The sequence below is a fragment of the Oryctolagus cuniculus genome, chromosome 16 (genome assembly GCF_051225735.1).
Source record: "Oryctolagus cuniculus isolate XC-2025 breed Fujian yellow rabbit chromosome 16, ASM5122573v1, whole genome shotgun sequence".
Lineage (NCBI taxonomy): Eukaryota > Metazoa > Chordata > Mammalia > Lagomorpha > Leporidae > Oryctolagus > Oryctolagus cuniculus.
This window is the reverse complement of record NC_142882.1, coordinates 18,687,265-18,703,164: the sequence shown is the minus strand read 5'-3', so window position 1 is coordinate 18,703,164 and position 15,900 is coordinate 18,687,265. Positions and strand designations below refer to the sequence as shown.

The following is a 15,900-nucleotide window of genomic DNA, read 5'->3' as shown; positions in this document are numbered from 1 at the left end:
GGAAGCCCTCTCTCTCTACCTCTGTCTCTGTGCAACTCTGACTTTCAAATAAATAAAAAAGAGACAGACAGACAGACAGACTAGAGGTGGATTGCACTCAAGGATGGGAGGCCTGGAAGTCCAAGTCTCCCAGCCAGGCCCCAGGGCGTCAGGGGCTGCACACAGAGCCCAGCACCGTGCCTTGGGCTCCTGAGCTCCCACAGATGCCTCTTCGACACCCCCCACACACACACCGGCCCTGAGAAAGCGTGCATGTCCGGGTGGAGCCCCTGATGGCACCTCGGCCTGCCCAGCCCTCTCCATCTCCTTCACGGTAACACCATGCACTCCTCGCGGCTCAGACTGAAGTCAGGGCTGTCTCTGACCTCCCCGGTCACTCCCACCCTCCTCTGACTTGTCAGCAAACCCTAGCAGCTCTGCTGTCAAAACCCATCCCAGCTTAGACCACTTCTGGGTGCTCCACAGCCCTCACCATGCTCCAGACTCCAGCGTTTCTTTATTTTTTAAAGATAATTAATTGTAGGTATTAAAATAAACTGATTTACTTATTTATCTGAAAGGTAGAGTATTGTGTGTGGGGGGAGACAGAGGGAAAGACAGATGATAGTCTTCCATCCACTGGTTCACTCCCCAAATGGCCTCAAGGGCCAGGGCTGGGCCAAGCCAAAGCCAGGAGCCCGCAATGCCACCTGGGTCTCCCACATGTGTGCAGGGGTCCCAGCACTGAGGCCATCACGCATGAGATCGGGGGTCGGACGTGCAGCAATGGAGGGGTGGGGGCAGCGCTGTGGTGTAGCGGGGAGAGCCGTTGCCTGCGGGGCTGGCATCCCATGTGGGCACCAGTCCCCGTCCCGGCTGCTCTGTATCTGATCCAGCTCCCTGCTAATGGCCTGTGGAAAGCAGTGGAGGATGGCGCGAATGCTGGGGGGCCCGGCACCCATGCGGGAGATTGGTATGAAGCTCCTGGCTCCAGCTGCTCCCGTGGCATTATTATCACGTTACACGACCCACGCGTTATGGACATATCCGCCCACGCAGCAGCGTCTCTGCCTGGGTCTCTCCGGGCTTGTGCTTCAGGTCAGCTCCCATTTCTCCAAGGTATCTATCTCTCTGAATCTCCTTTCAGTAATAACCCTATACTGATACACACTGTGTGGTTTTGTTTGCGTGAAAATAAATTGACTTTGCTCTTCTGTCTGAACGATAGCTTCACTGGGTACAGAATCTAAAGAGAACCATGATGTTTCCTCATCACGTCGAACACCTATCGCATTTGTGCCACCCATCCTCTCTGGCAGGAAGCAGTGTCCCAGGGCAGGGGAGGCGGCTGGGGGTGAAGACGCCGCTACAGCCCCTCTGACCAGACCCAGCATCCTGCTAACGTGTCTGGGAAAGCAGTGCCACTCTCCTGGAAGACCCAGATGGACCTCCTGGCTCCTGGCTTTGGCTTGGGGTGGGGAGGGGGGTGTGGAGGAGGCATCTGTGGGAGCTCAGGAACCCAAGGCATGGTGCTGGGCTCCTGGCTTTGGCCTGACCGGAAACCATGGCTGTTGCAGCCTTTTGGGGAGTAAATCAGTCAACAGAAGCTCTCTCTTTGAAAGTCAGAGTTACAGAGAGAGGGAGGGAGAGAGGAACAGAGACCTTGTATCCACTGGTTCGCTCCCCCCATGGCCGCAGTGGTCAGCACGGGGACAGTTGGATGCCAGGAGTCCTTGTGCGATGTTGGGAGAGGTCAGGATGGCCGGAAAGACGCGGGCCGGGGAACGACAGCATGAGAGGATCTGGCTGGGGTCGCTGGGCTGTCTGCGGGATTTGGAGGGAAGGAACTCGGCCTGTCACCTCCAGGACAGCCGGTGGGCGGGGAGGGCGCAGCAGGGCTTCAGCCCACTCACTGCAGGGTGTTGGCGTCACTCAGCTGGAAGGGCTCAGGGGCGCCCCGCGGCCGCCCCTGGGAGCAAGGATTCAGCACAGCGGACAGCGCCGCTGACGCTGCGTGGACATGGGGAAGAGGCCGGCCTGGCCAGGGGCTGGAGCAGGACAGCGCGCCCTACGACGGGCAGCGCGCTCTGTGTGCCCAATGTGGGCAGGGCTTCAGAGCGCGTCCAATTAGAGACGTCGGGGTACCTGTAGGGCCACCCAGCCGGGGCGGAGCCAGCCCAATTAGAAAAGGCCCAGACTTCGCAGAGGCGGGGGAGCCACCCACAGGGGTGGGGCCTGCAGAGGAGCTGAGGCGTCCCCGCCACGCCCTCTGGGGGAGCAGCCCAGAGTGTCCTATTAAAAGCAGTGGCGCCTTCCCTGGAGGGCCCTCCCACAGGGGGCGGGGCCTGAGAACATGGCAGGTGGAACGCCCTCAGTCCAAAATCCGAAAAGCTAGGGGTTCTGACCCACTCCTGGACCTACACACCTCCCACAGGGCCAAGCGGGAAACTGCAGCGGGAGGCCACAGTGCATGGCGTCGGGATACACTACCGAAAGGGCTGACCGTGGCCCTGGGCATGGACCGGGCGCGGTGGGTGCGGGCAGGGCTTTGGTCCCGGGGGCTCTCAGATTCCCCGCACACGCTGTGGCGGCCCAGAGGGTGCGCCACACCGAGGACCGCAGGGTTGGCCTGCGGGAGCAGGTGTTGAGGCTGGGCACCCAGGACAGGGAGAGGTGGGACCCCTGGGGAAGCGCTGGAGGCTCGTTCCTCGGGCTCATCCCGCTGGGAGCGAGGGACGTCTCGCTGCCATTCTCACCCAGCAGGCTGTGCGGATTCAGGTGGAAGCCTGTGGGGCCTGACCTTGCCACCGTCGTGGCCGTGGCTAGGAAGTCCTGGAAAGAACCTAGGGGCTGCCAAGGCGTCCCTCTCTGGGACCTTTCCTGCAGCACCCTGCACTTCCCCTGCCCAACAGCCGAAAGTGCTTGGGCCCTGGCCACCCACGCGACAGACCTGCATGGAGTTCCCGGCTCCTGGCCTTGTCCAGGCCCGGCCCCAGGGCCACTATGGCTGTTTGAGCAGTGAACGAGAGGCTACCTAAGAGCCCTTCAGATGAACCAAGAACCCCACACCCTTCCCGCCCTCTGCATCCCGAACTCTCCGAGGCCCACCTCCACCCCCAGCTGCCTCCACTCCCCGGTCTTGCTGGGCAGGACCTTCTGGGTGACCGGAAGCCAGCCCTTGGGCCCCAAGCTCAGTCTGTCCCCAGCGCCCAGCACCTCCTGACAGTCACACGGTGTCTCTGTGGATTCCCACACACGTGTACATCTGACCCAGTGACTGGCTGCCCTGTGCTGGGCTTGGCCGGCGTGCGGTCACCGGGGCAGAACACTCGGGCCAGTCTGGACCCCAGCTCAAGACTGACAGGGCTGCTGAATCCTGGCAGGAAGCAGGCCAGGCTCTGCGCCCACAGCTGTCCCCTCACCAGTCCCAGTCCCTGCAAGCCCTCCTGTCCAGCCACGTGCTGGTTTCTTCCTTCCCTGCACAGCACCCAAGCCCCACAGCAGGGAGGCGGGGAAGGTGCCCAGGCCCCCGGCACTGACCCCCACGGTCTACCCGCAGATTCCCTCCTGAACAACTGGCTGAGGCTCTGCCGACTGAACACCACCAGCCGGGAAATGGTGTCTGGGGCCAGCTGCTGCCAGCGGTTTGGAAGACCTCCTCCAGGCTGGCTTGCTGGCTTCCCGGCTTGGAGGGCCAGTGTGTCAGCGCTCCGCGTGTGCTGCTCCACGAGCGGCTCCCTGGTGTGGCAGGGTCCGAGGGTGGCAGGCTGCCTTCAGCGTCCCTCCTCACGTCGCCACCCCAGCTCAGCCTCGCCCGGGGAGGAGCCCTGGCCGCCGGGAGCCTCCCCTGTTCCAGCACAGAGCAGGCTGCAGCCAGCGCGTTGCGGGCACCAACCTTCCTGCTGCCTGCATCACGGGGAGCAAATGCCGGTCACAGATGGCGCTGCCTCCTCCTGACAGCCAGTGGTCCCCCCTTGGCCTTGGCTGGGCTTCTCCTGGGCCCACACTGTGGACACGGCGCTCCCCAGGGACTGCACTGTGCCTTGCTCACTGCATCCATGGCTTCTACCAGGAGATGCCGTGGGCTGCGCCTGCCTTTTTCAAATATTTGAAAGAGTTACAGAGAGAAACAGAGAAGAGGTATTCCACCTGCTGGTTCACGAAATGGCTGCAACTGCGGTGGCCGGGCCAGGATGAAGTCAGGAGCTCCTTCCAGGTCTCCCACGCAGGCGCAGGGATCTAAGCACCGGGGCCATCTCCCACTGCTCTCCCACGGGCAGGGGCTGCATGGGAAGTGGAGCGGCCGTACGGGATGGGATGCTGCCCCCAGCGAGGCCACGTTGTCCCATGACAGCACACCCCCAAGCAGCACGCGGTGTGCCCCAGCTCTGCCCCAGCCCTCGGAGCAGCCAGGGCCACGGCACACTGCCTGCCGCGCCCCTGCGGCCAGGGCCCAGGTGACCAGCCGACGCAGGCCTGGAACAGCCCGTCTGCCGTGCCCACCCGCTCTCCCTGGGGCCCGGGAACCTGCCCCTCGCGACCTGCGGGGTCAGACAGCCAGGCCTGTGACGGGCGCGGTTTTCTTCGTTTTTATTTGTCTACATTCAGCTTAATTCAGATGTCCTGCCTGAAGGATCCAGACATACAAAAACCCCACTCTTTCCCACTGGTTCTTAAAATAAAATCTTCACTTATAAAACTGAAACACTAAAGCATTAAAATACAGAAAGCTCATGAACTCACTTCACAAAAGCATGAACAGAGGCCGCATCCCTTCCGTAACTATGTAACGACAAACCGAGTTAACACGAACACCAATCGTCAATAGACAGAGGGACACTAAACTGCAGGAACTCAAAAACTCTACCGGACGAGACTGTAATGGCAACTAACGAACCACTGAAGACGCGCAGTCCCAAACACGGCTAAACACGGCTCACGGCGCGGGTCTCGGGGGACCCGCGGCACCGCACAGCACGGCAACGTGGACGGGTGGGGCGGGGCCAGGAGGGGCCGGCTGACATGTTAACTGTGATGCATAAAACTCAATCTTCCAATGGGGAGGAAGTGCAGAAGGCAGGGCTCTGCGGCCCGGGGCTTTATCTGTACTGGTAGTTCATGCTGTGGTCGGCGTTCCGGCCGTAGGCGCCCTGTGAGGACTGGTAGGAGCTGGGGGGGCCGCTGTAGTTCTGGCCGGACCCGGGGGAGTTGTAGTTGGACTGTGACGAGTATCCGCCTGAGAGAGAGAGAAGGGCGTGAGGCCCGGGCCTCGCAGCTGCCGGCCCCAGGAGGGACGCCCGTGTGCCGTCTTGGGAAGCTCCCGCCGCCTTTGCTAAGGACCTTCCAGGCAACACGGGGCTCCGTGGAGTCACCCACGCCCGAGAAGCGGCCGCCCGAGCCCTCTGTCCCCACTGCAGGTCACCCGTTACCCTGTCCTGCAGAGGGTGCCACAGGTTTAGAGCCGCCGACTCCTGCTCTCGGCCTCTCCCAAAGAGCCCAGCGGCGGCCCCGCCCCCAAGCTCTCTGCTCCTGCTCCTCGGAGCACCTGCAGGGCCCCCTGCTGTCCCAGGCCCACCTTGTTTGCCTTGGTAGGAGGAGCCTCCCCCAGAACCTCCGCCGTAGCCCCCATGTGAGCCTGGGTTGTAGGACGACCCGCCTGAGCCGTAGCTGTTCCCGCCGCTTCGGCCTCCGCTCCCACTGTAGTCTGGGGAGAGAGGAATGCGCCGTGAGTTAGGGCCGGCCCCGGCCTCCACGTCTCCCGTCTGCTTCACTCCGGCACACGGCAGCACTGCCCTCCTACCTACGCTCCACCCGAGCCCTACACGGCCAGCTGCACCCACTGTGGCCTCCTCTTCCGCTCTGCCCTCCGTGCAGCCTCCTGACCCCTGCGGGTTACTCCATGGAGAACGCCCACCTGTTCCGCCCCGCCAGGCTGGGACGGAGGCCGACAGGGAAGCAGCTTAGGCCTTCGCAGCCACTATGGTGGCTCTGGCGCTGGCCCCAAGGGTGAGCCTGCAGCCTCAGAAGAGACCTCAGCTACACCTGGCCTCGGGGAGCTGGGACCAAGGGCATCTGCCTAGCGCCACGCGCAGTGGGCCCTCCCACTCGTCCCCAGCCAGGGCTCGTGCAGAGCTAAGGGGCATGGGCGCCAACTCACTGAATTTGCTCTCGTAGTTGTAGTCGGAGCCGCCCCCGCCCCCGGGCGAGCTGTAGGAGTTGGAGTACGAGGGGTAGTTGCCTTGGCCGTGGCTGTAGCCTTTCTGCTTGCCCTGCGGGGGCCCGTAGTTGCCATACTGGCTCTGGTTGTAGGACTGCTGCTGGCCCTGGTGGGGCTGGTAGCCGGAGCCGTAGGAGGGCTTTTGCTGGCCACCGTGCGGCGGCTTCTTCCCAGGGTGTTTGGGGGGCACTGGTGAGTTGTAGTTGTCACCTTGGTAGTAGGAGCCGTAGCCGGAGGAGCCACCACCACCCCCGCCGCCGCTACCACCGGCGTTCCCAGAATGCCCTCCGTTGCTGTAGAATTGACCTAAACAGGGAGGCAGTGGGTCAGGTGGAGGACAAGGCAGGGCAGGGGGGAGGGACGGGAGGGAAGGCCGTGGACGTGGGCCCTGAAGGCCACTCTGCAGCACGCTGGCCAGAGGCAGAGACGAGGAGCAGAGCGGAGCAGCAGCTCCGCTGGTGCCACAGCCTGGCCCGGCCGGCCCAGCCTCGGCTCCACTCACCCATCAGCTGATGACAATGATCTGTGCCAAGCAGCGGCCGACAGCAGCTTTTGCAGCAGATGTCAACATTACAATGAGATGGGCTCCGAGCAGATGACACGGACGACCGATGGCTACCCAGATGTCCCCAGAGGTGACAGGAAATGCAAAGCCCCTGAGAAGCAGCAGCGCCCCTCCCCCACTGTGCTGGGAACAGGTTTGGCAGGCACAAGCCTGGAGGCCTCCGAAACCTTCGGCTGCCCTGGGGCTGCCCTGGGTTCCGACTCAGACAAAGGATAAGCAGTCCCGGTGCTATCTGTGCAAACAGCCTCGGGAGCAGACTGGCTCTGGCGGGGCTGGGCTAGGCAGGTGAGCCCCTGGAGCCCCTTCCCGTTCCCAGCACAGCTGCTGGGCACAGGGGGGACTGAGCAGGCCCCAGGAGCGGAGAATGTCCCGGCAGGCCCCACTCTGGGTCACCGGCTGCACCCGAGCTGCCCTGTCAGAGCCTCAGGTGGATCGGGTGAAGGCTGCACGCCCACCGTCACACCAGCGGGGGCAGCAGTGAGGCGGGAGGCTGGGGGCACTCTCCCGCAGAGCTGGGCAGACAGGCCCAGGCGCCCCACACAGGTGCCTGCTAGGTCCAGGGTGGGTGGGAGATCGGGAAGGCTCCCACACAGCCTGCCCTTCGGCCCCATGCTGGGCGACAGATCCCATGGGTCAGCTCCAGCTGGTTTTCTTCACGCAGCTCCCTTCCCTCCCCCACCCCCACCCCCAGACCCAGGCCAATCACCAAGGAGAGACATGGCCCCCAAGGCAAGAAAGCAAACATGCGGTGGCTCAGTGAGGAGACTGGGAGGATGGGGTCTTCACGCCCCTCCCACCCAGGACGCCCCGCCCTGCACAGCATCCTGCACTGAGCAGCCCACCGCCCCGCCCCTGAGGCCAGGAATGAATGAAGACGCAAGTACCCAGGCTTGTTACTTTAACATGTATTGATTAAAAAAAAATAAAGGGGAGGGAAGTTTTCAACGTCATTCAGGATAACTATTTCCTGGTATAAAAAGACATTATTCTCAAACAATAACTTTCTAAAAAAAAATACATCATGCAATCCAAGTTTTAAAAAGTTTCACTGAATGTTTCAAACCTCTGGGAACAGATCGTGTAGTAACCATGTTGCCCGGTTTTTGCCTGAATAAACGCTCAATCTTGCAAGTCCGACACAGAGGCGGGATTTGTGGCACAGACATCTGCTGGTCAGAGACAAAGCCACCGTGTCCAAGGAGGGTTCCCACGAGAAAACACGGGGCTCCATGGAGCCAGAATCACTCCAGGTGCCTCTGCACTCGGGGGAGCAGGTGGCAGCCGCGCACCCGGCACAGGGCCCTGCGGGGGGCCAGCTCCCTCGCAGAACTCAGCAGGCTCTGTGCTGGCATTTTAAAGCCTTGCTTAAAAAAAAAAAAAAAAAAAGAGAGAGAGAGAGAGAGACATCTAGAATTCCATGCATTTGCAGCTGTGAGTAGGACTTGCAACATCTGACGTTGTCTACCCTTTGGAGCCTGTTTCTTGCACTAGTAATGGAAGCACAGATGTGAGAGCTTTGAGAGTTCACTCTAGCTGACCAGCCACGAGTGTCCCATCCCCAGACAAGAACCCACCAGAGCATTTACAAAAGGCGGGGGACTCAGCACACAGTACAGTCCCCCACGCGTCCCCAACATGGTACATGCTCATCACAACAAAAGGAACGCCGGCTGCTGGGACTCAGACGTGGTGAATCGCTCGCATCACTGTCAAAGGCATCAACCAGGTTTGGGGATTTGTTAAAAGGTTAAAAATTCATACAAAACCTGCTGTAAATTAAGACAAAGGTAGATTAAAATGTGTCATTGTCTGTCTCTTTAAATAAAGTAATGCTTTCCATAAAAAGCAAAGGTGGGCTTTTGCCTTGATGCTGAACAACGCTGGCTCTAGAATTCTGTGCAATTCTGCACAAAAAATACATTCTCTGAGAAAACTGTTTTCCACTTATTGTGAACTTCAATATGACCAAGTTCAAAGGCAAATCACGATAAGAACTGCCATTGTCTTAAGTTCTGCAGGTAAGAGTCTCAGACAAGCTGCGGTGGAAAGCACGGTTGAGAAACCCAGTGAAGCACAGGGACACGGCACGGACACTGTGGGTTTGGAGTTGGAGGAAATTGGAGTAAAAAGTTGATTTTGTGTGCAATACTTTTAGACGCTCTAGGAAGACCCAAAATCATGATAGCCGTAGCAGTCTGTGAAAAAGTCACCTACAAAAGGGGGAGACAGAGCAGAGAGAAGAAATTAGAATTCTTTTGAAAAATGGCACAGAGCGCCACATCTGAAATGCATGTTTTAGATTTCTCTGCTCCTGTAACCCCCCAATGAAGGCTCCTTCTCAAGACAAGAGCTGTGCACTGCAGGGAAAGCGCATTCGCAGGCTGGTGCTTCCATGGCTCAAAGCAGAGAAATGTAAAATCCTGGCTCTCACGGGACCTCGTCACGCGAGCTGGGCTAACGCTCTCACACCTCATCACCGCCACAGGGGCGGGCCGCTGCGCAGCCCCCTGCGGCCACCCACTCTACCTCCGTCCCATGAGCTAGGCATAGCTGCTTCCCAAGGTGAGACAGAGAAACACACACTTACTGTAGCCTGCTGTCGCCGAGTTGCCTCCGTACCCGTAGCTGCCGTACCCGGCGCCTGCAGAACAAGACGACAGGGTCACAGGGCGTTGCCACACGCGCCCCAGCACGCATGCAGCTGGGCACGGGCAACCGCCCAGGGCAGGGTCCTCACCAGCATTCATGTAGCCTCCGTGGTTGGCGCCAAAGCCTCTGCCTCGCCCTCGCCCGCGGATGTTCCCTCCTCGGCCCCGGCCTCGAAGGTTGGGGGGCGGGGGCACCTCGTTGTGCATGGGGCCTCCCATGCCGAAGCCAGGGTTATGCGGCTAGACAGGAGAGAGCACAGCCGGGCTGCTGTCACCCCACCGCCCCATGCGCGCCGGCCACCCGCTCCGCCGCCCGGGGCTCCAGGGCGCTGGCTCACCTTGGCAGCAAACTTCGGCCCGCCTCTGACAGGGACCGGGGCTCGCTTCTTCTTGTTGGCTTCCAGGGCGAGAGGGGCATCGGGGAAAAGCTTCTCCAGGGCTGCCAGGGCAGCGTAGGCCTTTGCCACCTTTTTGTTGGAGCCAGCACCTTGAAACTTCTGTCCGTCCACCTCCACCTGGGCAGGACACACGGCGCGTGGGGCGGTGCCTCCCCTCACTGGGCGCCCAGGCCTCCCTGGGAGTCAGCCTGTCCCTGTCACTCACCTCCATGACGAAGCGCTTGTCGTGGCTGCCCCCGGTCTCGGAGATGAGCTCGTACTTGAGGCCACGCCTCTTCTCGTTCAGCTCCATGACTGGGTTCTTGCCATGCTTAGTCAGGATCGGCCCCTGCTGTTTTACGTTCTCAGGGAAAACACAAAAGGAAACCAACAAACTCAGCTGTGGGCCCTCCAGCCCTGCTGGGCGCAGAGGCACACAAGGCCCAGGACGCCCACTGCGTGCCCCCAGCGCCCCCATCACCTGGTCTCTGCGCGCCGGCAGGACGGCCTGCAGTGCCACCCGCGCAGCCCCCGCCTCCTCTGCTGAGCGCAGGTTCTCAGACCCCGCCTGGCTCTGGACAACCCCCAGCTCTAAGGCCTTCTCTGAGGTGCCCGAAAACTCCCCTGGCCTGAAGATTTACTTTGTGTGGAAAACAATGGAGGCCCCGCAGCTGCCTTGGCTCCCAGGCTGCGGGGCCGCTGCCTGTACCCAGCTGTAACCAAGCCCTCACCTCGGCCGTGGCATCCGTGGGGAAGGCAGCGCTGGGGGTGGACACGGCTTCGACCACAGGGGGCGGGGCCACCACCGCAGGCTTCGACTCGGTCTCCTCGGCCGAGTCCTCCCCCTTGCTGGAGTCCCTGCCCTCGGTGCCCGTGGGCAAGCCCATGTCCTGCAACACCTGTGGACGCAGAGGAGCCGGGGTGCCCGTGAGAGAGGGCTCGCCGTGCTGGTCTCCACGACAGCCCCCGTGCCAGACCCTCCCCCAGGACGACTCAGAGGCTCCCATGTGGAGCCCAGACCTCTGAGGAGAGCGTTCCTGTGGGTCTCCAGCCACACGTGGGGCCCTCTCTAGGCAGTCCAGCCTCGTGTGCTGTGCCAAAGGCTGAGACCCAAAAGTCTCGGGGCTTGTGCGATTCACCCCTTCCCAAGGGGAGACCGTGATGCCAGGCACTCACCTTGACGGCCACGTGCAGCTTGGCAGTCTTCTTGGACGGCCCCGAGGCCTCAAAGGAATTGCCATCCACCTCCACGGACATGGTGAAGATGGGCGCGTGCACGGGGCCGGTCTGCGAGACCAGCTTGTACTGCAGCCCCGGCTTCAGCTGGTTCAGCCGCATCAGCGCGTTCATGGCCTGCGGTGGCTCGGCCTTCTCCTCTGGAGGGTGAGCACCAAGAGGGCTCCAGGTTAGCGTTCTTCGGCGACACGGCCCCGCGAGGCACACTGGGTGCACCAGCCGCCTTCAGGTCTAGCCTGGCTGTCTGGGGCGCACACCCCACTGAAAGGCTTTAAATCTGCAGCCAATGCGCGTCAGAGAAAAACAGGCATCTCCCAGCCTGAGGTCGAACCCTAACTCGTGCCAGGCGGACGGCCACAGAAGGTGGACAGCCGCAGAAGGTGGACAGCTGCAGAAGCCGCGCGGCTGCCAGGGCCTGCACCCTCCCGAGCGCTCCTGCGCTGCCTAGCCGCCCAGCACCCTGCGCTCAGCCCAAGGCCCCTGGCGGGCTGTCTGAAGGCTCCAGAAGGGAGCACAGCACCGTCCGCCTCGACATCCGGCAGTGAGGGGAAAGGTCCACCCTGGCCCCGAGTGGGCCACGGACCCCGCAGCCTGAGCCGGCCCCACCCGTACCTTTCTTCTGAATCTTCTTCTTCTTTTTGCTGGGCGACTTCTCCTCCCCGTCCTCTTCCATTGGGCGCTTCATGGGGGTGATGGCGTAGGTGGTGCTGGGGGGGATTTGAACTGAAACGAGATCAGGACAGAAGCCGCTGAGACACGCGGGCGACCGCAGGGCCCCGAGCCCCGGCCTCCTGGCACCTGCCGCACGCTTACCGGTGTAGTCCACGGGGTTTTCGTTCTTTGGTTTCTTGGGCAATTTGGAAGGCAGGGGGTCCATGCCCAGGACTTTATGGAGCTGGCCAAACGCTGCAAGCCGCAGTGCATGCTGGAGAAGGGGAAGAGGAGTCTGACCCAGCTGCCCTGCGCCCACGGCTAAGCTGTGTGTGCTCACTAATGCCTTCTGAGAAGGGGAGGGAGCTCTGGGTGCTGCTAATGGTCTCCCCCACAACAGCAAGGGGTCCCCCAACAGCCAGGGGCGGGCCTGACTGCTCGGGTCCAGCCTTGCTGTGGGGGCAGGCCAGCCTGTGACCACCCCCCTCGAGAGGAATACAGGAGACCCCAACCTGGGGACTGGTTGCCACACGGAGCCAGGTGGTGGGCCTGCCAGGGAAGGAGCCCTGGGCCAGTCGCAAACACATCGCCCCGTCGTGCTCGGGTCTGAAAACAGCACGTGAGCAGGCTGAGGGGCAGACGGCGACCACACGTGGCGCCAAGGGACAGAAGCCAGGTTGGGGCTCCCTGTATCAGACACGATCCCTTCGCCTCCAGTCCCCGGCTGAGCCTACGAGCCCAGGGGCTACCCTGAGAACAGCCAGACAGGAGCTGGCAGCCAGTGAGTGCAGACTGGGCAAGGGCTCACGGCGGCAGTGGCGACGACTATACCTGCGCACTCTGTGTGATATCTTCCCGTTGCTGTCTGTCTAGATGCCCAATAGCATCAGTGGCTTCTTTTTCACAAGGGTCATAAATGCCAGAACCATCTGAAGGCAGGAAACAAGGAAGATATGCAGAGGATTATCTGTTAGCATCTCGGAAGAGTTGTGCTGGCTGAGGGAACCAGGTGCGTGCGTCCCCCCGCGCCCCATCCACACCCAGCTCTGGAAAACACACCGAGCTCGGTGACCCACTCGGCGTCCAGCCCTTGACAGAAATAATCCACATGTGTCTCAGAGCAACAAAGTCACGTGGGAGTGGGTCACCACTGCCCCCGGATCCGCCCTCCGAATCTCGGCTGCGGACCCGGCACAGGGCTGGATATGATGGTGCAGAGGGTGGTCACGTGCTTCGGCCCTAGGGGTGACGGGAGCTGCTGCTGCCCTAACCCAGTCAGTGGACCAGCGAGGGGCGGCCTCAGGGCCTCAGTCCCTGTCTCTCCCTGTAACCTGCAAAGCACAAGGCCCCAACCTGGCATCACGATGCCTGACGCCAGGCACTCCAGCACCCTCCGCAGGGCCTCGCCGGCACCCATGGGTCTGTTGGCTGTGCCGATGGACTTCTCGCACAGGAGCTCCAGAGGCTGCAAGGCAAAGAGGGACAGTGAGGTGCCGCGGGCGCGCGGGGGCGGGGGTGGGGGAGCAATGACAAGTCAGTCTGTGTGCTGGGGGCAGAGGCACTGGTCACTGGGTGCCCAGTCACGTCCAAGCCCAAGCCTTGGGACGAGGCTGAAGCCAGGACACCCAAGGAGGTGACAGGCAGGGCCAGACACAAGATCTTTCAGGCCCACAGGCCACGTTGAGGTCACAACAGAGGTACTTATGTTTGACATGTAGCCATGTTAATCCACACTAACCGCTCCTAAAGCTGTCTGGGTGAGAACAGGAGGGCTGACCCCAGGCCTTGCTTTGCTGCCTGCCCCTACCCTCACCCCTCACAGGGTCCTTGTCTCATTGCTGGCCCAACCCACAGCATGGACCACAAGCTGCCCAACCAGGGTGCACACAGGACACAGCTAGCGGGGCCAAGTTTCCTGGTTTGGGACTGGAGGTCTCTGCATCCCCTCCCCAGAGGCCACAGCTGCCTTACCCATCCTCTGAGAGGACCCCAGGTGGGCACTCGGGTGCACAGGTCCCTCAGGACCCGGATGACAATGACACAGGACTTCAGCCCGTTGGCTCTGGCCTGAAGGGAGGAAGCACAGACGGCTTTACACCAAGGCACCGCCCGAGATCCACAGCAAAGGTGACAAACACATCTCTCAGGGCTGCTTTGCCAAGGGTAAGTGGCCAGCTCTCGTGACCACCAAGTGTGTGGTTGCAGTGACAAGCCACCGCCGCACGCGGGAGAACAGTGTTACTCTTAAGGCAAAGCAGCAGCAGCCCACCTGCTCGGGCACAAGCCTGCTGGGGGCGGGGGGGGTCACATCTGCTCAGGCGCCGAGCGCCGGCACGGCCACCGTCCATGTTAAAGGAACGTTAAGGTAACAACAGGGAGCAGAGTTAAAACTGAGGAGTGCTCTATGGAAAGACAAAGAGAAGAACAAAATGCAAACCTGGAACCACTTGGCGTGGCGCAGGGACGCCAAGGCAGCAAGGCATTTCTGCCTGTCCAGAACGTCCGGGGGGTCGTTGACTGATAGCGTTTCTATTCGTGGGCGGAATAAGAAGACAAGGCACAGTTTGACCAAGGGGTTTCTGTCAGGTGGAAAGGGGGTGTGGCAGCTGACTGTCCCCCACTCTGAATTCATCTCCACCCCGACCAGGGACAGACACACCAGCGTGTGTTCAACTCTGCCCTGAGGGGAAAGCATAAAAATCGGAGGCCCCTCCACAAGCAGAAACACAACCCCGGAACAAAGGTGGGGGCTGTGCTGAAAGGAGGGAGCTCCCGGGGAGGGAACGCCAGGTGGAGCCTGGCTTCTAGCAGACTGTTCCTCGCTTCCTCCCCAGCATTAGCTATGCTAACATTTTCAACAGGAAAAAAACCAAAACGTACGTAGAGGGGAGTGGAAATGAACTCCCTCTGTTTCCCACGGCAGCCGAGCCAAGGTGTCTGCGGCAAAACGGACCACCTCCGCCCACCACGTGGGCCTGCCCTAGCCCCAGCCCTTGACAGAGAGAGTCCTGTTGGTCAAAGGTCCAGCGTCCCTAACTGGTCAAGTAGGAGGGCTTCAGCAGTTGGAATCGGGCCTGAGAATCGCCGGCCATCAAACAAACGAGGCGCGAGGTCGGCCTATGCTGCGGCACAACCGAGCACTTCGACTCCCTGCGCAGGCCTGGGAAGCCACACCAGGGGATGCAACCGAGGTGCAGAGATCCGGGGAAAAACAGGACACCTGCTTGCGACTCTACCCAGGAGTCCGGGCTCCGCGTTCCAGCTTGCACCGGAAGAAGCGCCCAGGGAGAGGACAGAGGAGGCCGCCCTCGGTTCTGCCGCAGCACAGCCGCTTGCGTGGCTCCTGTAGCTCACGCAGATGTTGTCGGGTTGTCTCCAGCCATGGAAAAACCCCAGCGTCGCAAAGGACACTGCATCAAGGCCAGAAAATGGCTCAACAGAGAACTACGTTCAAGTGCTAATGCTCGAGAACATTCAAGATTAAGGCATCAAGAATGGTGCGCACCCTGGCAAAGTGCTACTTACTCCCAGGGCTCAAGGCCAGGGAGACGCGACCTGACAATCGGGTGGTGAAACCTCTTCAGCCGGTAAGCAAAGCGCTCTAACACTGAACCGCACATCCGAAGCGAGGAAACACCAAGTTTCCAACGTCCTGCCGGCCTGCCTCGGCCCCTACCTCCAGCTAATACTTTCTCCATCTCTTCTCTGACCACGGGGGAAGTCAGGTGGATAGTCAAGGACAATGGAGGCTCTTTTGTGTTTTTTATCACAATTGCAGCATCGTCCACAGACTGCAGGATCTCATACTTGTCTTCTGTCACGGCCTGGAAAGGAAAAGGCAACTTCAGCATCCCCCTCTGCACGGCTCCGCCAGCTCCCGGGGCAGGCAAGCACCTCCGGGGGTGTGCGCCCCACCAGGGAGGGCGCCCACCTAGCCAGCCAAGTCCGCCTCTGGATACTCTAACGCAAAATGATTTCCAAGGAAAGCTCTGTAATGCTACAGGGAAGTCTGTGACTGGGGACTGGAGCGGAGGACTTCTTCCACCCTCTGGACCAATCAATTTCAGGAAGCTTGAAGGAGGCAGGCACTGTGCTAGAGGTTAAGACACCAGTGTCCACAGAGGGCCCGGCTAAGCTTCCTGCTTGTGAAGGCGTGGAGGCAGTGAGAAGGACTCCAGTGGCCTGGATTCCTGGCACTCACGGACATCAGGACTCGATGCCCAGCTC

At 61.0% G+C, this 15,900-nt stretch overlaps 1 protein-coding gene across 11 annotated transcripts in view; it reads right to left on the bottom strand.

Annotated features, from left to right (window-relative positions):
- Positions 1 to 4,553: 4,553 nt before the first annotated feature.
- Positions 4,554 to 15,900, bottom strand: part of ILF3 (interleukin enhancer binding factor 3) — a 29,347-nt gene continuing 18,000 nt past the window's right edge. For 2 of the 11 annotated variants that reach the window (XM_002723275.6, XM_008251537.5), the window contains exons 5-20: positions 15,350 to 15,497; positions 14,111 to 14,202; positions 13,645 to 13,740; positions 13,027 to 13,138; positions 12,505 to 12,602; positions 11,836 to 11,947; positions 11,635 to 11,745; positions 10,963 to 11,162; positions 10,518 to 10,685; positions 10,013 to 10,150; positions 9,748 to 9,924; positions 9,499 to 9,649; positions 9,349 to 9,402; positions 6,137 to 6,502; positions 5,555 to 5,683; positions 4,554 to 5,215 (exon numbers count right to left, since the gene is read on the bottom strand). In XM_002723275.6, the coding sequence (XP_002723321.2) occupies positions 5,079 to 5,215; positions 5,555 to 5,683; positions 6,137 to 6,502; positions 9,349 to 9,402; positions 9,499 to 9,649; positions 9,748 to 9,924; positions 10,013 to 10,150; positions 10,518 to 10,685; positions 10,963 to 11,162; positions 11,635 to 11,745; positions 11,836 to 11,947; positions 12,505 to 12,602; positions 13,027 to 13,138; positions 13,645 to 13,740; positions 14,111 to 14,202; positions 15,350 to 15,497 (2,289 nt within the window). In that variant the 3' untranslated portion in view covers positions 4,554 to 5,078. Of the gene's footprint in view, positions 5,216 to 5,554; positions 5,684 to 6,136; positions 6,503 to 7,651; positions 8,972 to 9,348; positions 9,403 to 9,498; positions 9,650 to 9,747; positions 9,925 to 10,012; positions 10,151 to 10,517; positions 10,686 to 10,962; positions 11,163 to 11,634; positions 11,746 to 11,835; positions 11,948 to 12,504; positions 12,603 to 13,026; positions 13,139 to 13,644; positions 13,741 to 14,110; positions 14,203 to 15,349; positions 15,498 to 15,900 lie in introns of those variants that run through there. The other 9 variants (XM_070059138.2, XM_008251538.5, XM_089316428.1 and 6 more) reach the window with 5 other exon arrangements.